This window comes from Bidens hawaiensis, unplaced genomic scaffold (assembly GCF_021521415.1).
Source record: "Bidens hawaiensis isolate Kalapana, Puna unplaced genomic scaffold, B.hawaiensis_p1.1 tig00033545_1, whole genome shotgun sequence".
Classification (NCBI taxonomy): Eukaryota; Viridiplantae; Streptophyta; class Magnoliopsida; order Asterales; family Asteraceae; genus Bidens; species Bidens hawaiensis.
In genome coordinates this window covers 44069-69165 of record NW_027495760.1, presented here as the reverse complement: position 1 = coordinate 69165, position 25097 = coordinate 44069, and the positions used below count along the sequence as shown (strand labels likewise).

The window sequence follows — 25097 nt, the reverse complement described above, 5'->3', positions numbered from 1 at the left end:
CTGAAGCAAATTAAATAAATATAGGTCCATCAATGGAAGGTCTTTAACTGTTTACGAGAGATGTGGAGATACGAGGCTCTTAACAAATATACTATAACGAATATAGTCCATTTTGCAGGGTACACGGTGACCATCATCATGTCTGAAACTGTAGACATAACCCCTCTTGTTTTGTGAATCACTCACTCCGCTCAAGTAGTGTGCAACATCATACTCGCTCTGCTGACGATCAATATACTGTTCCCACTTGTTGTTTACCATTACCCATATCTTAGAAGAAGGACATGAATATATGCATAGACGGTCTTGTATAAGTCCGAGTTTGTGTTTAAAGAAAGGGCTCGTCTTATAATCAGCATCATCTGGTTGGGGGATTTTTTTAAGTTCCTCTGTAGATAAATCGAAAGAAATAATTATTAACTTAAGTTTTATTATATTAGCCATGAACCAGTAAAGCACACCATCACATAAGATACCGTTACCACCCATACTATGATACTTTGATTCTCCAATAACTTTCCAAGTATTTGATTTCAATGACAAGACATGAAAACGTGTCGTCGGTGGTGTTTCAAGACCTACCACAACCTTGTAGTCATCTGAATACGAATCATAACCAAAACCCCAAGTTACAAATCTCCTTCCGATTGCTTCTTCGAACCCCTTAGGCGGCATTTGCAGTTTCTTCTCTTGTCTAGTGGAAGGATTTATTACAAGAAATTCACCAGCTACAGGGTAAATGCATACGAGGCCATTACAAGAGCCAACAATATAATTCGACTTGAGGACAACCCCGTAGCATATACTGCCTATATCATGGATCCTTCTATGGCCAAGTTGTTGGTTGTCACGATCACTCTTGATATTATGGTTCAAGTGAGCTTTAACAAAACGAGGAGTGGATATAAAAGAAAGCCATGACTTACACACGCTCTTGCATCGGAGTGCATCTTTCACATCCAGTCGTATCAGCATCTGCTCAACAACATCAAATGCGAGCTCTGCCATTCGAATGCTGCAAACTAGAACGATCGATTGAAATTGATAAAGAGAGTTTAGTTTTCTTTGAACGGCAATTTATAAGTTATGTATGTAACGTAACTATATATGCGGTATGTTATAATAAGCCCTAGTCCAAGCCCAATCCCGCTTCATTCAGTTATAAATAAATTGATTTATACTCTATTATCATAAATGAACATTATCACAAACTTATCAAAATCTTTTTCATGATGTAACTCAGAAAAATATAGTTTTTGAAGAATATCCGTCGTTACAGTTTAAAGTTCTTCTTTCTGTCGATGTGTGGTAAATTGATAAATATATCAATAAAGGTAACGATCCTTCTGTATTTTAGGCTAAGTGGTTGGAACTACTATCGTATGCGAAATCTTATTTCCGAAATTGGTTCATAACCAAATTTTTTTCAATTATACATATATGACATCGAGAATGAAATTTTCAATAGAAATAAACATTCTCGGCTACGTTTTTGCACGTGTATTTTTTATTAAGTTTGTCTAAAAAAACCATTTTGTGATATAAATAAAATCAATTTATGCACACATTTTTTCATATACGCTATATAATTTTTTGTTTTACTTGTAATTTTATAATTTAAATTATTATGTGTGTGACACGGGCTCTAAAATTAGTAATATATAGTGTTTTTCTCCAAGTAATTGTTTATGATATTAAATCTAACGTAATAGTTGTGTTTCATTACTACACATTAAATATAATGTAAATATTATTTGATATTTAAAAGTGTTAAGGTAAAGATTTTAATAATGTAAATATTATTTGATATTTAAAAGTGTTAAGGTAAAGATGAGTAATAAGTTATAACCCAACATTGAGCTTTTTTTTTTCACTCAAGCGGCCTACTAATGAATTAAACGGGTGACACGATTCCCATATACTTCACTTCTCCAAATAACTTTCCAAATATTTGATTTCAATGTTACGCAAGGATTAGCCAACTCTTAACAGCAAGGAACTCCGGGGTTTGGCACCCGTATAGCCTAGGCTAGGGAGGTGCCCTATCACTCAGGTAAGTATGTAGCCTAAATTATTCCTTGCTCCATGCTTTCTTCACGCAGGTCCTAGATCGGGTTGTGTCCACTTAATAGATCATATGCTCCTGCATCACACTCATCGAGTTAAGAAGAAGACCCCAACCACAAGCCTCGTAGAAGTTTTCCTATTTCGCAACTCCTTGAACCCGTATAAACCCGATGTTTGATTTTCTAATCCGGTTGGCCTAATCAAAGTCTAAAACTGTGAGGAGAACAAGATCTTGACGCCGTTACAACTGAAACCACTGGAAAAAAAATAGTGTAGAATGGGTACCACTACACCAACTAAGTTCTTTTATTCAAGACAACAAAAAATTGATTTATATATGCTATTAATGTAATTTTTTTTAATAAATTAGCACAAGAATTAGCTTGTTTAGTAAACAAGTTAAACCCTGAGCTCGCTTATGGAGCTTAAATAGGATCTTAGCCTAGACTATTCTTTTAATTATATGACCTTTTTAGAGTTAATTATTTAGATGCTCCATGCGATTTACTCTAATTTCATGTATACTTCCTAATTTTGAAAAATTGATCGGGTCATGTAGGAACAAGGTTCAAGTCTACCGGTCTGTTAGGATGTGTTGGTGCATTTTGTGACCGTCGCTATGCAATTCTGACCAGCGGAACGCCACAGGCGAAGTTAGCACAACTTCGCCTTAGGCGAAGTTAGAACAACTTCGCCAACGGCGAAGTTGTAACAACTTCTGCCTTAGGCGAAGTTATCACAACTTCGCCTTAGGCGAAGTTATCACAACTTCGCCTTAGGCGAAGTTAGAACAACTTCGCCTACTGAAGCCCAGGCCCGTGAATGTTTGTCTATATATAGTTGTGTCTTGTTTAGTTTTAGGATCCAGAAATCAGTGTGTGTTTGAGCAGCTTGTTTATTGAGAGAGAGTAAGAGACTAGAGTCGTGTGAGACGACCCGAGGTAGAGCTCACCTCGGGTCAGTCGTGTTTTCTGTTTTTGTTACGGTATGTAACGTGATTATTTTATATATGAATCTGCAGATTTGTTTATCCCGTTCTAGTATTTGTTTGTATATTTGATCGTGTACGTGTTTGTGTTATTCGTCTGTACACCATAAACGAGTCTTGGAGGATTCCGCACTCCTAGACCTCGTGCGGATCTCGTATCGATCGGCGACGCCCCGGGGGGACTTACAGGATGCCTCAGCTGCATACATCACTGCACTTCCACTTGACACCTATCGTAATGATAAACGGCTCGTCTCGCCGTGACCTTCTCTTGAATTCTCAAAACTTCTGTCGCTCCATCCTCGCAGGGGCAGAGAACCCGTCGCTGTCTCGGCTGTGTGGCTTTAGGTGCATGGTCATTGCCTCAGTAGGTCGATACTCGTGCTGAGCTTACTGGTCGTAGTATGTGTCCTTTTTCTTTTTGAAGATGGTGATCATAGGACTGTCTTTTATCAATGTAACAGGCTCAGTCTGCTTCTCCCGCTGTTTGTTCGAGAACTTGTCGCTCTTCTTCGAGTTTTTTAGGTTCCTTGGACTCTATCCTTCTATCCTATAGTTATAGTAGATTAATACAAGATCTGTCCTGGTAAATATTTATTAAATTCTTATAACTTACTCAATATAAAACATAAAAAAAACTTAGGAATTTGGTCCGGTTCGGTTTTTTCGGTTTTTTTTACATTTAAAAACAAAACTGAACCGTTAATGCAGTTTTTACAAAAACATAAAACCAAACTGCCGATTTTTGCTTCGGTTCGGTTTTCTCGGTTTGGATTTTTCGGGTTTTTGGTTTTCAGATTGGTTTTTTCGGTTTCTTGCGCACCCCTACATATATCTAGGTTCGATTCCTGCCCCCAATATTTAGTTTCAAATACACTAGGTGATGATGATATTAAGCGAATATGTGACTTTCACTAGTTGGATCAATGAGCTGAACAAGTTTATCTCAGGTGTATTATCACTATCGTATTTTCAGACGAATGTTCACGGAGTAACTCATTTGAAGGATTCGTTTTACGTTTAAACCAAAAAAAAAAAGAGTGAAATTATGAATTTATAAGTTTGAAGATATTAAACAAGAGCACATGAAGCCAAACATCAAACAAAATGAGTAGGCGTGGGCTTCCATCCTTTGTTTCTTCAGACACATGATTAGATGATATGAACCGATTATGATGATGCTGATGATGATGACAACCTCCCATAACATTAACATCTATATCTATATATAGACACAACATACAGATGGCCTCCTTGCTTCATTACAACTACGCCACACCTCCGATTATTTTTCTTCGAAGAAACGCTAATTTAGGATCCAATTCAAACCCGAACCCAAACCCAAACCCGAATCCGAACCCGTGCTCCTCGTCCTCCTGTTTCCACGGATTTTCCTGGGCTTTCTCCAATTGTTTTGGTTTGTTCTTTCTTCGATTCGTCTTATGATTAGTTTAGTTTATTATTCAAATGGGTGGTCTTTTGTTTTTGTTTTTAACTTTTGTTTTCTTGATTTTATTACTCAAGCGGAAAGATGTTGCCAATCTTTTCATGACAATTATTCAGGGTATTTGTTCATTTTGTGTTTTCCCCCAAATTGTATTATTATTATTATTATTATTATTATTATTATTATTATTATTATTATTATTATTATTATTATTATATTGTTCTTGTCTCATAAAGCTTCAAACTTTATTGTATTCTTTTGGGGTTATTAAATCTTATGTGTCCTGTCTTTTAAAACCAACATTTATTAACTTTAATTATGCCCTAGTTCATAGGTATTAACATATGTTCTTAAATGGAAGTGATGAGGTGAAAATATAATAGCTACTAGGATTTTAATGTTCAAACAAACGTACCCAGTAAAATCCCGAGGGTGGTTCTGCTGACACCCCTGATTCAAAAATCCCTTTTTTTTACGTGTATGGGATATTTCTATAACTTTGTTTCTTGTTTATAATTTGCGGGTTTGAATTTATGTAGGTATAAGTAATATTTGGAAGCATCAAAGCCTTAAAGCTCACGCGATGAGCTCGACTCGAACTCATGGGAGCTTCATATCACCAAGTGCTGCCAATGGGGTGAAAGACGAAGAGCAGGATCATCTTCTTGTCCTTGTTCATGGAATATATGCAAGGTAATGTGTTAACTATTATTACAACACTGCTCTAAATCTTTAATAGTTGTAGATGTTGCCGTTTTACTGTTTTATAATTTGAGATGTTTGGGTCAACTTTATGTTCCTTAAAAGGCAGCTTTACTCAATAAGTCAATAACATATTAAAACAGTTCCAGTTCTTGCAAATGCAGTATGCTTTGATAAACACGCGTTGATATATTAGTATTTGGTTATTGTTTTTTAGCATTTGGTTTCATGTTTGATACTAACATGAACAATACTCTAAATCACTTTATGCAGCTCGAGTGACTGGAAATATGTAGAAGCAGAGCTCAAAAGACGATTGGGGCGACACTTTTTGATATACGGTACTACTTCCTCATATTCTCATTTCTTTCATTTATGGTCACAGCTTTCTAATTCTCGTCTTTTGAAGAACCACACATAGCATCATTGCACGTTTGAAATCTGGTATTTAAGTAATGTTTTAGGGTTGGCGTGGCTAAATGTGTATGTTTATATGTGTGTATGTATGTATATATGTGTGTGCACTTACTGGCATGGTTCAGTTCCAATTTAAGCAGAGAACCATGAAAACTGCATAAAAAACTTGTACATAGTGCTGAAATAAAGCAAAAGGTACACGTGGTTATGTGGTTTTCACAGTTACTCTACTTATTGGTTTTGTATTGAACGCCCCCCCCCCCTCTTTTCTCTCTTTCCTATATATATATATATATATATATATATATGAGTTATTTTATTTTATCTCAATATCCTATTACAGCAAGTTCTTGTAACGCTTACTCTAAAACCTTTGCTGGAATTGACGGGGCTGGAAAAAGGTTAGCAGATGAAGTAAGTATCCAAATCGCTGCCAAGTGCTTATTGCATTATATCTCATGTATGATACTTGATCACGAACATACATACAGGTGAAGCAAGTTGTGAAGAGTAGAGAAAACCTTAAAAAAATATCATTTTTAGCCCACTCGCTCGGTGGTCTAATTGCACGATATGCAATAGGTGTTCTTTATACCCGTACTGATGATAAATCAGCCGGCCAGATCGCTGGGTTGGAGGCCGTTAGTTTTATAACCCTAGCAACACCTCACCTTGGTGTTAGAGGCAACAAGCAGGTTTTGCTTTTTTATTATTTGAAATCGATTCAATTGATTGTAGGACTTCATATTTATAAAATAATGTTTTTATTTATTTATTTATTATTCAGCTTCCGTTTCTTCTCGGTCTTCCCATGTTAGAAAAAATTGCAGCTCCAATGGCTCCTATTTTTGTGGGACGGACAGGTAGTCAACTGTTTTTAACCGATGGCAAACCTGACCGACCGCCTCTGCTTTTGAGAATGACAACAGATGCTGAAGATGCCGATTTTATGTAAGTGTAAACGACTAAATATGGAAATCTTCATTAAAAGAAATAGTCAGATTACAATGCTTATTGTTTGTGTTGCAGATCGGCTCTTGGTGCGTTTAAATATCGTGTTTTGTATGCCAATGCCGCCTATGATCGTATCCTGCATGCGTTTAATGTGTTGCTCTTCATGCTTTTGTTTTTGTTTTTGTTTTTCTTTCAACTTATCATTTACTACTAGATATGGTTGGTCGGCGTACATCCTCAATCAGAAGGGAGTCTGAGCTTGTTAAGGTACATTATGCCCTATATGTAGAGGCGATTAATATTTTATCAAAGTTGCAAGTTCACACCAAAACATAAAATATTTTCATATATTGTTATGTATCAGAAATATATAGTTAAAATGTAGTTAAAATTTTTAGACCCAGTCCTGTTATGAAAACATTGAATATTCATATAATATTTCTAGACCGCATGAAACATAACCGGAATGTACATTTATATGCTTAAATTCTCAGCCTCCTTTCAAATCTTTGGATGGTTATAAACACGTCGTTGATGTGGAGTATTGCCCACCCGTAGAATCCCAAGGCTCAAATTTTCCTCCCGAAGCCGCAAGAGCAAAAGAAGCAGCCCAAAATGTCCCCACTACTCAAAATACCCTCGAATACCACGAGATCATGGAAGGTAGACTCGTAAACCATTTCATTATTTAAGCTATCCAATAACTAAATACACTTCCATTGTTGATTACAGAGGAAATGATCCGCGGGTTACAACAATTGGGATGGAAAAAAGTTGATGTCAGTTTCCACTCTTCACTTTGGCCGTTCTTCGCACATAACAATATTCATGTACGTTATTTTTTATTATCATTATTATTATTTTTAGTGTAAAGAATGAATATTTAAACTCGGTTTTTGTGTAATTTTCAGGTGAAAGATGAGTGGTTTCATAAAGCGGGAGCTGGAGTGGTTGCGCATGTTGCCGATACAATTAATCAGCAAGAAAAGCAACACCAAACTTCTTCACTCATCACTGGTAGTTTGTAGTTATGGCATGTGCTTCAAGTAATGACAAGACTTGTGCCATTTTACTAACCAAGTTCATATAAGTATATTTATGTACCATGTATACACACACATGTACAAGTACATGTATGGGGTAGTGGTCCGGTGACAAACCGGGCAGCTTGAGTGAGAAGTTGAATAAAGTATAGGTTTAGTTTTGGAAAGGACATATATTGAATGTTTGCCTGTTTGATGGATGTATGTATAAGTGTACACAAAATAATGTAAAGAAATATGTTTCAAGTTTAGGGTGTGTTTAATTATATTATAACAAAAAGACTCATCACACACATAACAATAGTATATTACTAAGTTATTTAGATCATGATACATGAGCATATCCCACAAAGTTTTGTAATAAGGTTTCAACTTCATAAATTATGATATATCCTTAAGATCATTAAAATAGATAGGTGAGAATATTACTTAAGGCCTCATCGGCAACGATCTTATACATCCTTTCCGTTGGATGAACTGCGTCCCAAAACAAAAATCTATCTCGATCAGCACATGTACCCAAGCCTTTACAAGTAACACCGTATTCAATCGTTCCAGTCCCACAACACCCCTTTGTAGTATCTATAAACCCTGTACATGATATAATTTCCTTCAAAATTAAAATAGAAGGCGGTGATATAATGCATATCTCATACAATTGTTAAAGAAACAACTGACCGTATTTACTAGGGTTCTGAATTGCACTTTGAACGAGGCCATAAATGTCGACGTAGGCCGTTTTCATCCCTAAAGTTGTTTTTAATGTAAGCAATGCGTTTTTTATCTTCGAGTTGAATGAAATAGCTACGTTGTTGTACTCGTCGTCACATTTGGCGCCCTTCAGCGTCTTGACCAAAGGCATGCATCCAAAAGGAGGAACCCCAACAATCACCAGTCTTCTTGCTCCCATGGAATGCATTTTCTACAACAATTCATACTCATCATATATTATTATGTTTATCTTATACTCCAATTCATATAGTCATAGAAATTACATATATTAATGTTTTACTTTTGAGAAAATATAAACAGTCACTTTTTATATGTTTTATACCACTGACGTGATACATGTGAAGTTGTTTTCAAATGTCTACGGTATAAAACATGTAACAAAATGGCTATTCACATTATTTTGTTACGTTTTCTTCATTCAAAAGTGAGTACCTTGACGCAACCATTTAAAAGAGAGATCAAGTAATCTCCATATTGGTCGACAGTGTATTGGGCACGTCGTGTGAGCTCCACGTAATAGTTTTGTAGAAAATCGTTTGTTCCCATGCTTAATATAAACACGGCGTTCTTGACAGATTCACGGGCCTTTTGCGGTCCTACCTTCATGCTAAAGTTTCTTTTATAATGCGCAAAATACTTAAATTGGTGCGACAAGGACAGCACATTCTTCACATGATCAATAAAATAAACTTGATATTAGTATGACAAACTAAAAATCAATCGATGATAAAATTAATCAACTAAGACATGATATTAGCTTATATAAGGTTGAATTATTTTATTAAAGTACTAGCTTTTGAACCCGTGTATTACACGGGATTTGTAAAATAATAAAGATAAAAAGATCCAGAAAGAATAAATAAAATTATAGATAAAAAGAAGATAAAATATATAGTACAGACAATAAGAAGTCTATAATCTCAAATTTACAAATTCGATTTTTTTTACATACAATATTTGCAAAAATTGTTTTGACAAATTACCCGTGGATAATTATGATAATGAGATGAGAGATTAAAAAATTAGAAGAGAAATTATAACTCATTACTCAATTGTTTTGTCCCATGACCCATGGATAGGTAGGATAAATAAGATGAGAAATTAGAAAATTAGAAATTAAATTGTAACCCATTTAACAAACTTATTTTGACTCATGACCAATGGATAATTACGATGAATTAGATGAAATATTAGAGAATTAGAAAGAAAATTATAACATATTTGCTAATATGGTTTTACTCCATAACTCATGGATAGGTAGGATGAATGAGAAGAGAGATTAGACCAAGAATGAATGTAAAATTGTCACATCATCATCATTATTTTCTTTTATTAGTATAGTGAGATTGTATACATCTATAAATATACATGTACGCATAAATTATTATTTTTAATTTTTTTTTCCTATCTCAAGCCCATATATATGGTGAGGCGTTGTTATCTTACTATGCATATCGTGTTATACATATCATAATAATACGACATAGTTGTATCATTTTAAAAAAAGTATGTTAGTAAAGCACATACCGACACTTGAGCCGTAAGGTCATCATAGCCAGAACCGCTAGAAGCAAAACTAACACCATGGGAGAGATCAAAGGGTCTCATCGGTTCTTGGTCGAGATATGGTCGTATCTACTTCGTATAACCCAATGCCTCGGCTGAATGATATAAAATCAATAATTACAATTATTATTATTACTTTATTTTGTTTTTGTACTCATGACATCATAAATTGTTAGAACTTTGATAATGGTTAAATAATATTTAATTCATTAATAAATATAACATAGATGTGCAAGTTAGCATTTCAATGCAATAAAATGAATGCGACGCGTTCTCGTGTTTTTTTGCACTTAATGCAACATTCACCGATCTGTAATGAAAGACACCCAAGAAAACTAAAAATTATAATAAAAAAACTATGAAAATCAAATAAATAATGAAACTTAATCCAATTAATCTCATATAATAATACCTTTTTAATTTGAAAGTAAATTATTATTTAAATCTTCTCCATTAGAGTTGTTAAAAATGTCTCCCTCTTAAAAACACACATGCTCTCAATAAAAAAATACATTACCGATTAAATTTACAAATCAGTAGTTTTATTTTGAGAAAACTTCATAGAATAGTAACAAACTTTAACCATTATACCAATTAGGTTACTCTAACTTTATTTGTTTCAATTACGTTGCTCACAATAGAATATTTATTTATTTATTTTGTCTCAATTAGATTATACGATGAATTACTTGTTATCTTTTTGAATTATTATATCATTTTTCTGAATGGCTAATTATTATATATCATTTAACTAAATTAATGTTAGATGAATTTAATTTATTTTTTTTTAGAATTTTAACCATATGTTTATGCTTAAATGATATAAAGTTAATTAGTATATGAAATTGAAAAACTAAAAATATTTTAATAGAAAAGTATTTCTAATAATAACAAAATTGAAATATGGTGTTCTTCGAGAAAACAAACAAAAATAATTTTTATATATTTTAATAATTAAGAAAACATGTTTTTTTTAATTTGTCAATTTCTTTAATTAATAAAATCCATGTCACTAATTTTAAATTACATATCATCGGTCCACATCATCGTTTACAAAAATTTTTAAATGAAAAATATGTCACGTCAGATAATTATCTACCTAAATGATAAAAAAACGTATAATTAGTACATATGTAAAACTTAAGTAATCTAAATGAGAGAAAAAAATTGTGGGTAACCTGAATATTGAGAAAAAAAAAGTTTGCAAGTGACATAATTGAAACAAAAAAATTTTCAATAACCTAATTGGTGTAATGATAAAAAATTGTTACTATTATATAAAGTTATCCATATTATTTTTCATTAACTTAACCTAGTTGAAAATGTTATTAATTAACTACATATTAATGTTGGAACTTGGAAGCTTTGTTTGTGAAGAGTTTGGCAGTAATACTAATCTTATATATGTACTTTAAGAAATTATTGTTGAACAACAAGGCATACGAAGCTTTTATATACGCGCTAACTCACACATTCTAAAACTACTTTTTACATGTGCATCTTTATCCTGATACTAAAATGCTCAATCATCTAGCATGTTAACAACGATACATCTAGGCTACAAGCCCTTTCGTAACGTTTGCATATAAAATATCAAAATTAAATTTTAAAACAAATTGTTTTCTTTTTTGACCAAAGAAAATTGTTGTTATGTTTGGTTTATATTTTATAGAGTTTATATACATCAAGTTTGATTGAGTTAATGTATCAAACTTAAGCAGAACATGATTGTCGCATTGATTTCTAGTTGTGGTGCTCGCGGGCGGTGATGAGAGCGGCAGATCATATATATTTAAGAATCAAATAGTATTATGCTAGCTAGTTGTATGAAAGCATGTTATATATATATATGCATGTACCTATGAAGTCAGTGGCAAGTCTTCCATTACTAAACCTCCCGGTGGGTCGACCACCAAAGAAGTCCATCCCATATGGTGGAAAGTTACTCTTATCATCCGTATTAAGGCGGTTGTTATTCCCCGGATCAACACTTGAATCGCCAAACACGAACAAACCTGTTATATTATTCTTGGCTGCAATCTGCCTTATTTGAGAAATAGAGATGGCATGGGCTTGTGGAACTAAGGTTACAACAACAGAGATCAGTACCATCAGCATCATGTTCATCATAAGTAACAACCTACTCATATTTGTTTACTTGTAAATGTTTCAAGTTAATGGAGACTTCTCCTTTGAGCTCACACTTGATGAAAATGACCAAAGCCTCTATATGCTATAAATAGACACAATGAATAGTAGGTCATTGAATGATATGTTTGGTTCGGAAGATTAACATTTATTTTGCTTTTATCTAACACTTGATGAAAATGACCAAAGCCTCTATATATATGCCATATAGACTTGTATTTGTACAATTGTGCTATTTGTTTAGTATATGTATAGGCCCAACAATTTATTCAAACTATTTATCACAAATAAAATATCCTCGTCGATTTCAAATAACACGCGGTGGCAATACTGTAATTTTCATCAAATCTGATCCACTGCTCCCATAGATTCTGTCCACATTCACCATGACCGTTCAACAATCCGTCACCATCCAACGATTATGTCCACCGTCCACCATCCAACGATTCCGTCCACCGTATACCATCTTCCTCAGTCGACTTGTTCACAGGTCATTTAATAAAATTGGCCAATTGAAATTGAAATTGTTGAACTAATTGATCAATTAAACTTTGAAATTGGTCCAATTAATCATCAAATTGAAGTTTCAGTTGATCAATTTTGAGTTTTGAGCAATGGGTTTTAACTGAACGTTTAAAGTTTCAAGCCTGAACGTTTAAAGTTTCAAGCCTGAACGTTTAAAGATGTTCTTTTTTTGGTCAGAACTTCTTAGAACGTTTAAAGATGTTATTTTTTGGTCAGAACATCTTAGAAAGTTTAAAGATGTTTTTTTTTGTTAGATATTCTTTGAACGTATTAGAACGTTTAAAGGTCTTAAGTTTTGTTTCAGAACGTTTAAACATAATATTTTGAACCTTAATCAGAGCTCGATTGAGTGCATTATTTCTGCAATTCCATAACCGATTGATGTTTTTGTTAGAAATTCTAAACCTTTTTGTTAGAACTTCTAAAGTTTTGGTACAGAACTTCTAAACTTGAACGTTTAAAGGTGTTCGTTTTTTGTCAGAACGTTTAAATGTACAGCGTCTTCAGTTTTGTTTAACATCCAAAATAATTTGCAACTATAAAATTGAAGGCTCAAATTTGTATGATTAGGCGAAAAATTGAAGAACAAACAGCAATCGTTTGTTTAATGGTAAAAAAAATTGACCGATTGTGTTTGAAGTTTATTCGCAGGTAACGAACATTTTTAGGTTTAGATAACTCAATTTAGTTTGATGTCAATCTGTAGATTAGTTTGATATGGATCGACGATTGAATTATATTGATATGGATGGACCTCCGATGAATCAACTGATGAATTAGATCGTAGAATTAGATTTAGGTTATTTACGAATATGCTACCGCGTAAAAATTAAATCGACGTTTATAAAGCTCGCGTACCTAATGTACGATAACTTATTATTGTATAATAACTCACCCCTTAAATAGTTACCCATAAAACACAAAAACATAACTTCAATAGGAATTTTTTCTTTTATATAACTACATATCATGATATATACATCAATAAACAATTTGTGACTTTCAAGGAACGTCTAAAAGAATAATATATATACATCTACATAATTTTGATTGGTTTAACACTTCCTATTTTCTTTTATATAACTACATATCATGATATATACATCAATAAACAATTTGTGACTTTCAAGGAACGTCTAAAAGAATAATATATATACATCTACATAATTTTGATTGGTTTAACACATAAGTGAATCCGATTTGTTTATACTGTTTGTAATGTTTTGGGTATTCCTTGGTGGTTTGGGTTGTAGTTGGTTTTTCTTTGTTCGTACATTCAGACTTTTTTGTTTCTTGTGAGTTTTTTCGTTTTTCTTTTTTAATATATTTGGACTTTAAAAAGAAGATATATTAAAATGAATATGAAAAAAAAAATACAGTTGTATATATTTAAAGCACTTATAATGAGACGAATGTAAAATTGACACACAACTAGTTATCTATTTCATTTGCATGATTTCTTTTCAAGATACAAGTTGGCCTTTAAACTGTTTTGTATTGCTTTTACTATATATAAGCTAACATCATTTATGTATATGTTTTGAAAATAGTAAAAGTTAAATATCATATTTAAAATAAAAAACACGCTTTTGTATTTCTATCAAACTTATATTAAATTCTTTTTTTTTATTAAATTATCTACTTCACGAAGTCCATATAAAACATTGACGAGTTATATTATGTGATTAATTGTATTCTTTCGTGAAATGATACTAACTTATTATAACAAACCCAATAATAAAAAAAAGTAGTCATGTTAGCAGTAATAATAATACCAGTAATAATATAACATGAGTTAACTATAATTTTTAAAAGATTATTATAGTAACTTGGTAAAAATGTAACTTTATAAAACTTGAACATATAAATACTATTTAGACCATGTGTAATGGGACGCTATCAAAATGTTTAATAAAACAAAGGTGATGATGGGGATAAAAGATTGAAAAGAGAAAGAAAAAAACAATAAAAACAATAAAACTTGTGAAAATGATTCCAGGTGTTGTTGTATTGTGGGCCGGGTCGTGCTGCTTGCTTGCCCGGTTCAGTTGTACCTTGGTTCTATATAATACGTTTTCGTTGGTCTTTCAAAAAAAATAATCATGAAAGTACCTTATCTCGAAAAATTATTGAGAAAGGACTGGTAAGTAGTTGCATTGAAGCATGCCATAAATTTTGTTGCACCAACATGTGCGAATGATGGCCATTGGCAGTATTCATTTAAACTGTAAGGAAAAATGGTATGTGTTTATAAGAATGTTACAACATATTATGTTATAAAAATGGTATAAGAAAACTAAATGATAATTAACTTAAAAAAAACCAAAGAAAATAGTTTACAGATCAAAATATTATACAAAAAATGACACGAATAAATAGAAAATAACTTTACAAAATATACACAAATGCAGTGTGCTTATTTGCCATTAACTCTCACACAATCTGAAAACTTTAATCATCATGTTTCGGTTCGGTCTTGGTGTTTGCATCTTCAACTTTTGTGACTGACCCAAACGATAGCTTTCGGTTTCTCAAAGGTTTGTTTGGTGAGTTTTTATGGGCTTTTTTTGCAGGGCTGTTGACTTTTTTTGGAGTCAACACAACCAGGACTCTTTTTTCCCATGGCTGAGCAACAACCCATCTATCCACCCAACTCCAATCCCAATTTGCAGTGGCCAGTTTTGAATCCTTTGGGCCTAAACTTGATTTTGAATCGGGCCTCCACTGCAGATTCATGTTAAAATTAAGGGAGTCAATTTTCTGACATAACACGGATCCTAAATCATTTTTTGCGGGTACGGGTTTAGTCTAAACGGGTCTGGGTGAACCCGAGAAGACGTTTAGCTAAATGGGCCTTTCTTGTGTGACCAGTTTGACCCATCTTTTTATTTTTTATTTATTATAAAATGTGTTTATATAGTTTAAAACTATTTTAGTATTTTTACCCCAAAGTTTAAAAGTTTAAAAATAAATTGGGATGCTTTAAACATAATTAGTTCAAGAAAAAATAAAAATAATATGTAATTTGATATTTTAAAGTATTAATATGCAAATAGAAACTAAATACAGTTCTTTTTTCTGTTTAAACGAGTCGCGTTACTGTTCATGTCTGTGTGACACGATTTTCAGGTTCGTGTCGTCTCGTGTCTTGGTCGGGTTTGACTCATCAACCAGCAAACACGACCCGTTTATCAGCTCAATAATCACCATTACTTGACTCAGCTCTATCGATGTTTTCTTTATAACAAAGAAAACGCAAAAAAATTGTTAGGATTCATATGGGATTGTGACCTGATGAGAGAACGCATATGCCATAGCGCGCTCGCGCTTTACCGCTGCTTCTTCTCTCTGTTGTATCCTTGCAAGAGCCTCATTTTTTGTATCAGAACCACCACTCCACTCCACCTGATATGTGATTATTAGAACATGTAAATAAAACTGAATCTTAATGAATAATTAAACAATAACAGAATAGACGACTTTTTGAAGCTGAAAACGATAATATCCAAATGAGAAGATATGTTTCACCTCTAGATCATGGAGCTTAGTCTCAAGTTTCAACTGATTTTCTAACTTCTTTCGTCTGATTCCTCCATTTTCAACCATGTGTTTTCTGCGCGTTTTTATCTGGGCTTGTATCTTGGTCCATGATTGAAGATTGATTAATGTGTTTGATGCTTGTTTCTTGCCAAAATCACCTCGTGTAAGCGTTTGCAGTCTTGATACTCCTTTCAAATTCCTTAAAACCTTTCTTGCCTTGTTACAAAAATTGTTAACAGTTAGCTTCTTTTTCTTTCCACATAAGTGAATATAACATTGATGAAATAATCGATTGTTCGTTCGTGTACCTTAAACGCCCTGAATGCAGTTTGGATCCGAGTTGCAGCTATATTCTCACTGAGAGTAGTTTTGTATTTTTCTTGAGGTTGGGGTTCCAAATTATATGAATCCGGTACTGAAAACCCCTGTTCCAAAAATAACAAATTAAGTTAAAAAAAAAGGTTCACATTGGTTTGCAAAAAGGTGAAAGCTTGATAACCGAAGTTGTCCGTTACATTCACAAGATTATGAAAACAATTCTTGTAAACAAATACGTACGCGTACCTTCGTCTTGTTTTTTGATTTTCTTGATTTACTCAAGTTGATTATAATCTTGAACCAATGTTTAGATCCCATTGTTGATGCTACACTTTCTTTATGCTGCTAGATAACAAATAGCATATAGATACATTTGAGAAAAGATTCAATACATTTGGAACACGAAAAAATAACAATATTCAAGAATATAGTTGAACCATCTTCATCAAACAAAGTTTAATAACATTCTTGAATTTTTTTTATTATTGTTGTTTTTATATCCTCATTAGTTTAAGAGTTGGAGAGCTACCCCTTTGACTTTCAAAAGTCAATACATTTCTTTATGGAACACTTGTGCAATAAACTAAAATAGATACTTGTTACATGATCATCTAATATGATAGCATTGTCATAATATGCTAAATCTGATGTTCATTATTCGGGCCGACATGCGAAAAATGGTAATACGGGCAATATACTGTCAACGATCTGCGCCGTCACGTCATGAGTCCCGTATGATCTGAGCAAACACCAACTCATACAATTTGTATAAAAGTATAAAACTTTATGGCCCGTATGACATGTCAGTATAGTATAACACGTCATACGACCTGTACAACCAGTTTGCGCTTGTCATACGCCTGTATAACACATCATAGTTCTTAAATAATCAGAAAACTACATAAACCTGTTTATATAGCAGAAACCCTAAATCCAATATGGGGAATTATGCAAAGATAATCAAGGGTAATTAACAACATACACAAACAAGAACAATGAGTAATCCAATTAGCCAAGATACATGAAACCCTAATCAAGATTCAATAAAAATGTAAACTTTGACATATATGTCTACTAAAAATCACATACCAAAACTCAAGCTCCCAAAATAAGTGAAAGAACTTAAAACCAGAGCAAAAATGGTGTGATAACATGATGGGAAAGGTGTGTGTTGTGTAGATATTTGAGGCAATTGGGCATGGCCCATTACTGCATACCAACCAGCTAGCTCACTTATTTCATGAAGGTACAACAGGGATGACAAATTATTGCAATGATTGAGATGTAGTTTAATGTGTCTCAGCAGGAATCTTTATTATGATTGTATTTGGTGAACAATAATAAATTAACCAAATTGGTATAAACTTTATGTTATGATTGTGGTTGGTGGGTTGGGCAGAAACATTATAAATTGGAAATCTTGTTTGTTAAATCAACAAATTCAGATTATGCAAAATTGGGGTGGTGGTTTGGTTACAACTTACAACAAAATTTAGATTAAGAAAATCGTGTAAGACACGTGAACCTGAATGCGACCTGTTGACCCAAAAGTGTTTAAATTTTTATTTTCTTCACAGATTAATACTTTAAATTTATATTTTTACAACAACAAAAAATGCAAATTTGTATAAAGGAATTACATTTTAATTATAAAATATTATGCCAATTTCCTTTTTATGTTTAAAATTTGGGATAAGAAACCTCACTCGTTTAACTTATTACATAAAAAACATTTAAAAAATGGATTAAACGGGCAACCCGTGGACCCATCAAGTTGAGCCGACCCGTTTACCTAAATTGGTTCACGTGTATATGGTCGGGTATGGGTCATAGATTTTCAATAATATGATACTGAGATTAAATTGTCATCTCTACCAGAGCCGGTTGGACCATATATCTAACCCAAGTTCTAGCTTTGGGCCACCCAAAAATCAAGGCCCCCATATTTTATAAAACAAATAATATATTAATATTAGGTTTAGTAAATAAATGAATAATAATCAATGTTTTTGCTTTATGCATCGGAAGTTTCAATATTTACGTTCAATAAGTTATTTGAATATATTTTTACACATAATATAACTACAATAAATAAAAATTTTAACTCCGGTAGAAGAGATTAACAATACTCGTCCTATTGTCATCCTTACATAGAAGAGGCATATGCTGTCAAGATGGAAAAAGCATACCATGCTCAAACTAAGTTAATAGAATCAATTGCGTTTGTTTAATCACTTTGCATATTGATTTGAGTTACAAATGTGTTGGACACAGATTAATTATGATCCATGTCAATGAGATGTTAGATAAACAAGAGTAATCAATAACTAACCCTACACAATTATTTGGAAACAACAAGCATATGAATGGTAATGTGGATGACACTTCTTTTGTAGTTTCTATGTTAACAGGAAGTGATATGTGACTAGTATATGTAGACGTCTACTGTTTGTGTGCAATCTGGATAGTTTTTGATTTATATATGCACAAGATACACCTTGGAGCGCCTTCAACGCCAATTTCTGGATAAAAATAGGTGCTTAGGCTGATGTCAGTTTTCGAGATGCCGTTAAAAATCATCTCACTCTTTCTGTACCATACTTTTGATGGGATATTAGTAGGCCATTTGTTTGTTTGTTAAAAGAAAGGATAGAAATTGGAATGAATGACTACAAGTGTTTGTTTGATAGAGAAACTAATGAAAGCATTGTACCATATTCCACAAACCATGGCCTACTAAGCTCCTTTAGTATCTCATCTCTCTAATATAAATGGAAAGACATATTTTTAAAATAATAATCTGTCAATATAATTCATTTTTAAGTTTAATAGATAAATCAGATACTCCATCTCTAATACATTCAACCTTTGAAACCATTTTAACTTATACTTGAAACAGTACTATGATTATAGAGTAAATGTTTATAATATTATTATGGAAGGATAGGTTTTTTTAAGAATGATTAACACAAGTTATAAAATAAAAGAACAGTCAACCCGGCCCATTAAAATGATTTGTATAAACCCACCCAGCCATGTTTAGGCAGTAGGCACGCCACCCAACCCGATCGCCCAGTCATCTAACCAACTCTACATATAACTGAAGTCTTAACAATGTGTCACCTGTTTTAATATTTTGAATAAAAAATATGTAGTTATTAGCATGAAAACACATTAAAACCCAGGTTGCTACATGCTAATAAAGAACAAGCAGTCACTCAAAACCGATCCTCAACGTACATTTGACCTCAGAGAAAGTAAAATGCCATAACCGCGTTTAACATATTTACTGCTTTTCCACATCATCAACAATAACCAATGCTTTTGATTGGGGCGGCTCGGTTTCTTCCGAAGCATTTGTCCCGTCTTGTTTCTGCTATAAATATTAAAGGATATGCCCAAATTTCATTAAAAATTCTAATATAAAAAAAGTTAACAAATTTAGTGAGTAGCTGCAGTGATTTGTGGTCAATGTTGCCTTCTTGGTTAGACCTTTAGTCTCCATGAGATGATAAAATGTTTTCATTAGCATTTCTTCCTCTACCTAAAAAGTGTTAAAAAGATGATTAATACTCGGTAAGTAAATAATAATAATAATAATAATAATAATAATATATAGCAAAAAAATTACCTGAAGTTTATGTAATTCATGTGACATTGATCTATAAGCATCCATGAGGAGTTCATCTTGTTTCTCCAAGTGTCTACACATTAAAGATGAATATCATTTTCATCATGCTAATAGAAGACAATTCAACAAAGAATACTACCTTAACACGTCTCCGGTGTGTTTAGAATCCATTGTTTTCGAAAAAAAACGAGGCTCCAATCTTAGTCAGCCGTCGAGTGAATTGCAGGCTCTGCAAGTAACAAACAGTCTTGAGGCATTGTAATGTAAATCAACTCATTTTAAACTATTGACTGTAAGAAAAGTGAAAAAAATAACAATGCCTTTAGTAAAATCCTAATATCCATATCAGCTATTTGTATGTTATCAATTGATATGATAAAGGTTATGTTATGTTTCTTTCTGTTCTACACCTCAAAGAGTTCAACTATTCATATGAATTAGCTATCATTATCAATGGTTTCAAATATACAATTGACAAAATACCAGTTAGCATGGATACTGCATACATTCAATCAACTATAAATCACACCAGTAAACGTGTTAAATGATGAATCAACAAGTGAATTGTTTAAACCCTAATTGTTGATTTTAGGAATAAATCAATTCGTGACGTAAAAAACTATAAGAATTGGAAGCCAGTTATTATTACCTGAGAAATCGGAAAACGTGGGGGTATAACAGTGGTTCGATGGCGGACGCACGGCAGTACGAGGCGGCGAAAGGAATGCTACCTTTATTTCCAAACTACTGATTTCCCCCACGGGTGTCGTCAATAAAAAAAAACCCATGTGTGATCAAACTCATACGTTGGTAATACCTGAGTGTTATCACTTACATTTATTATGTAAGTAAAACCCGGACGTTGCTGATTGTTGTTGGTAAAACTCGATCGTTGTTAAAACCTAAGCATTGAAACCTGAACGTTGATAAAACCAAATGTTACGGCACCTTGTTGACGTGAATTTAGTCATTATCGTTTACGTTCGTTAATAGTATAAAATATAAACACCAAAAAAACACACATATTCAACGCGCGCACATGCAACACACACACAAAAAAAGTAAATCGGTCAACAAGGTGCCGCCAAATAAACCGATAGGAACCTTGCAGCACCCGAACTTCACTATTTCTTATGCATATAATGTCTAATCAAATTAAAATTTTACCTTGTGTATTTTATTCTTTTATTTTGAGTAAACTTCAATTTTACGCCAGCGAGGTTATCTTCAAAATTAAACTTTTATCTTATGTATTTCATCATTTGGGTATCGAGCCGGGGGTCTCACCGGAAGCAGTCTCTCTATCCTTATGGGGTAGAGGTAAGGCTGTCTACATCTTACCCTCCTCAGACCCTACTATAGCTTTGCTATTGGTGGGATATACTGAGTACGATGATGATGATGATGATGATGATGATGATGATGATGATTTCATCATTTGGGTCATTAATGTTTCCATCGTAAACAATTTTCGTCCCTTAAGATTAACCATTGTAATGGTTTTGTCATGTCTCAGACATGTAAGATGTAAGGAGTATTATCGTCTTTTAACTCTATGTCATTAAGAATTATGCAACTATGTAAAAATAATACATGTATGAAAGGGTTAAAAAATATGAGGACTAAGATTTGAGATGAATAGTTAGACATCATATAAACTAGTGAATCGAAATATTTTTTAAAAAAAAAGTCATGTATAAATGCTAGAGAAATAAATGATGTAAAACAAACAAGTGAAGCTTAGTATCTACTAAGCTCGAGGGTTAACTCCAGTTAGTATCTATAGTTAGTATTCAAATAAATTACATTCAAGCTTAGATCTAGTTCATTTAGGCCTATCTGAGTCGAATTTTAGCGAGTCGAGTTCGACTAACTCGCTAGTATCTATAGATTTTAAAGAAACTTGATTGGTATGCGTATCTCTTGTGAATTAAGTACATAACACTCTTAGAATGAAATATTTCATTGGTATGCTCACGAAAATTCAATCAAATAGTGCTGTCAAATGTCAACTATGATCAGAGTCCGAAGTGTATCGTATTTAGAAAAATATATGATAACACAAATATTAATAAATAACCAAATTTTAATAACGTTGTCAAACTAATAAAGCTTGATACACATACCAACTTCACGTCATCACTAAACCAATTGATGCATACATCAACTTTGTAATATACAACCTGTAAATTGTGATTTTTTAACATATTTTAAAAGGTGTATTATTATATTTATAACTTGCTTAAAGAATCATACACTCTATATTATTTATATGTAAATGGTTTAACGAGAGACGCAAATGAAGAAAAAGAATCTTTGAGTGATATAATATAAAAAGCAAATGCACCTCTAAATTTAACTTTCGTTTATAGTTTATTTAATAACTAGTTTTTATTTCTGTATTACGGGGTTGTTTTATATTATTTGTTTTTAATATTTATTTATTTTTTAAAATTTTATCTTTTTTATTATATAAAAGTTAATAATATACTTATGCTTTGATGATAAATTGTTTCACAAATAAATGAGATATTATAACCCGGTTTAAAAGTTATATGGGTTTGATGAGCCCCAATAGCCGTTTATTTTTTTTACTATAAAATAGGTTTTTTAATTATAACTTATATATATCTTTTTTTTAAATAAACCAGATATTAATTTATATCTCTACTTTATAGGATTTTTATATCAAATATTGGTGAGATTAGTTTTTAATTTAATGAGATGTTATAACCCGTTTAAGAAATATCTGGGTTTAATGAAACAATCTGACCACATAGCGACACATAGGATTTTTATGTTTTTGTTTATATATATTATAGATTCATTAAAAAAGACCGGATTATATTAATCTGAACTATAACTTATTGATCTATAGTAATGGACTATTACCAGCAAATGTAAAGTTAAAATTGAATTTCTCTTAACTCAAAGAAAGGATATAATAATAATAATAATAATAATAATAATAATTTAAGTATACTATTAAAGCAATAGGCTTTAAGTCCATTTCCCATCTTCATATTGGTTGTTGAATAAACATTCCATGTATATCTATCACTTCTCTAATTTCCATCTTAATAAAATAAATCTATAATATATTTAAATAAGATACAATAAATTATCTTTAATTATTCTCTTTCATATTTAATTTAATTTTAATCTTGAATCTTTTATAATTATCTTTCAAGTCAATAATTATAATTCATACTTTTGACTCCGACTAATTATATTCATTTTGGGGAATTTCTAGGCAAATAATGATATTTATGAAATTATCACTACTAAATTATATCATATTAAAAATAACAGGTCAAATACTTATTCATTTTGGTGAGGTAATTACTATTTAACATTTCTCTTAAAATAGTGTATTACCAGAAAAATTAAAGTCATGTCACATTAACTATTCAATTTAATGTATTTTAGATAATAGATAATTTTGATAATTAATTTATATTTCATCAACAGTATTCAATATACATATATTACGGATTTAAGTTTAGTATAATTGGTTCTAATATTATATTTCTGAAAATTTATGAAATTTATCGATTGACTCACATAAATATAAAATTTTACTTATATCAACAATTATACTATGCATAACTATTAAGCAAACCTTTAAGAATAAAATAATAAGAACCATCCACAAATGTCAATTTCATCATATCTACCATTCTGAAAATTTAAATTTAAAACCTTTTAAAAACATAACAGAAGGAATATTTAATTATGGAATTTCTATATTCTAATTAATTATTAATTATTATTTGATTAACTATTTGACTAAGCATCCATAAGGTTTACTATAAATACGTATGTTGACCAATTGACTTATTCTAAATTTAGCAATTAATGATTTAAATATATGAGGTTGATTTTAAATTTATATTTTGTCATTGAAGTATTATAAAATGCAATTGATGTAATTGATGTATATGAGGTTGATATTTGTTTAAATATATATAGTCTAGATTTAAAGATATTGATTTAATTAATTTGTACTTATAATATAATTTAACAACATTACATTTTAGTAATTCAAAATTTGAAAAACAATTAATCATCATCCCCTAATTTTTGTCCATGCTTTAAAGTAATTAAAATTCCATAATTCTTGGTTCTTAATTAATTTCGTATATACATTCCTTATTTATTCAAGTCTCCCAAAATTCAAATACTTTACTATTTATGTATAAATACTTCACTTTCACACAAGAATTCTTACACTATCATACCACCACCAAGCAAAAATGATTATCTTTGTTTCTAAGGTTTATATTTTTCTTGTGTTTATATCGCCCATTTTGTTATTTGGTTTTTTGGGTTAAAAGTGTTATTGTTCTCATATTGTTTTCTAGGAAAGAGGAAAAATGAAGATTATTTCTGTAACACCCCGACCAAAGGCGGATTATACATCGGGGCGCCACATATTGTTTCATTACTCGTGACACTATTGGGTGTCAATATTTAATAAATACATTCATTCGCGCACGCGCAAAGTAGACATAAATCATCATAAATCAATATATTATAAATCATAATATTCGAACAGCCATAACTTGTCTTGATACATTTTAATCTAGGTCCAAAATAAAGAAAACTTCCTACGTGTCCTCAAGCTCCAAAACAGCTACTGCAAACCTGAACATGTGTTAAAATAAAACGTCAAACACTTGCGTGTTGGTGAGAAATCAAGTTTAATACAATACATAGATAACAATAAATCTGCGCGCAACATGTGTATGTCTGGTTTTCAACAAGGGTGTAATCTGATCGGGACCAACTCTAAGATTCATAGACTGCCAGTGCTCACAATTGAGCTCACAAACAAGACAAACTGTGCATGTGTAAACAAAAGAGAAAATCATAAACGATAGTTCTCCCGTGTTCATCTAATGGTACCATGAGAACTGCGGAATAGACCGACAAGACGGTTAATGATCCACACATACAAATAAACAGCCAAGTCTACGTCCTCAACACATGGGATACTGCGCGACTAAAGTTCATAAA

General features: G+C 32.0%; 3 protein-coding genes and 1 long non-coding RNA gene across 4 annotated transcripts; 1 reads left to right on the top strand and 3 right to left on the bottom strand.

Annotated features, from left to right (window-relative positions):
* Positions 1 to 51: 51 nt before the first annotated feature.
* On the bottom strand, positions 52 to 1008 carry LOC143585063 (F-box/kelch-repeat protein At3g06240-like). Its single transcript, XM_077066943.1, has one exon. It carries the CDS (start codon positions 1006 to 1008, stop codon positions 52 to 54), a length of 957 nt encoding a protein of 318 aa, XP_076923058.1.
* A 3106-nt stretch (positions 1009 to 4114) lies between these two features.
* On the top strand, positions 4115 to 7864 carry LOC143585054 (uncharacterized). Its single transcript, XM_077066934.1, has 11 exons — positions 4115 to 4472; positions 5042 to 5195; positions 5478 to 5545; positions 5965 to 6035; positions 6113 to 6316; positions 6409 to 6572; positions 6651 to 6706; positions 6790 to 6842; positions 7070 to 7238; positions 7308 to 7405; positions 7487 to 7864. The coding sequence occupies exons 1-11, from the start codon at positions 4301 to 4303 to the stop codon at positions 7601 to 7603; spliced, it is 1326 nt and encodes a 441-aa protein (XP_076923049.1). The 5' UTR covers positions 4115 to 4300; the 3' UTR covers positions 7604 to 7864.
* A 7176-nt stretch (positions 7865 to 15040) lies between these two features.
* LOC143585062 (protein IQ-DOMAIN 10-like) lies at positions 15041 to 16195 on the bottom strand. The gene is made up of 3 exons (XM_077066941.1): positions 16118 to 16195; positions 15881 to 15994; positions 15041 to 15313 (listed from the first exon to the last, which is right to left on the bottom strand). The coding sequence occupies exons 1-3, from the start codon at positions 16193 to 16195 to the stop codon at positions 15041 to 15043; spliced, it is 465 nt and encodes a 154-aa protein (XP_076923056.1).
* A 3730-nt stretch (positions 16196 to 19925) lies between these two features.
* Positions 19926 to 20670, bottom strand: LOC143585068 (uncharacterized). The gene is made up of 3 exons (XR_013144486.1): positions 20218 to 20670; positions 20079 to 20151; positions 19926 to 19991 (listed from the first exon to the last, which is right to left on the bottom strand). It is a non-coding gene; the product is annotated as an uncharacterized LOC143585068 (long non-coding RNA).
* Positions 20671 to 25097: the final 4427 nt, after the last annotated feature.

Excerpts from the sequence above, each read along its gene's own strand:
- LOC143585063 (XM_077066943.1), bottom strand. The coding sequence starts at position 1,008 with ATGGCAGAGCTCGCATTTGATGTTGTTGAGCAGATGCTGATACGACTG.
- LOC143585054 (XM_077066934.1), top strand. The coding sequence starts at position 4,301 with ATGGCCTCCTTGCTTCATTACAACTACGCCACACCTCCGATTATTTTT. Across the intron at positions 6,317-6,408 it reads GTGTTAGAGGCAACAAGCAG|CTTCCGTTTCTTCTCGGTCT; the intron begins GTTTTGCTTTTT and ends TTTATTATTCAG. Across the intron at positions 6,573-6,650 it reads GCTGAAGATGCCGATTTTAT|ATCGGCTCTTGGTGCGTTTA; the intron begins GTAAGTGTAAAC and ends TTTGTGTTGCAG.
- LOC143585062 (XM_077066941.1), bottom strand. The coding sequence starts at position 16,195 with ATGGTTGAAAATGGAGGAATCAGACGAAAGAAGTTAGAAAATCAGTTG. Across the intron at positions 15,995-16,117 it reads CTAAGCTCCATGATCTAGAG|GTGGAGTGGAGTGGTGGTTC; the intron begins GTGAAACATATC and ends ATCACATATCAG. Across the intron at positions 15,314-15,880 it reads CATATGCGTTCTCTCATCAG|TGGAGGCCCGATTCAAAATC; the intron begins GTCACAATCCCA and ends ATGAATCTGCAG.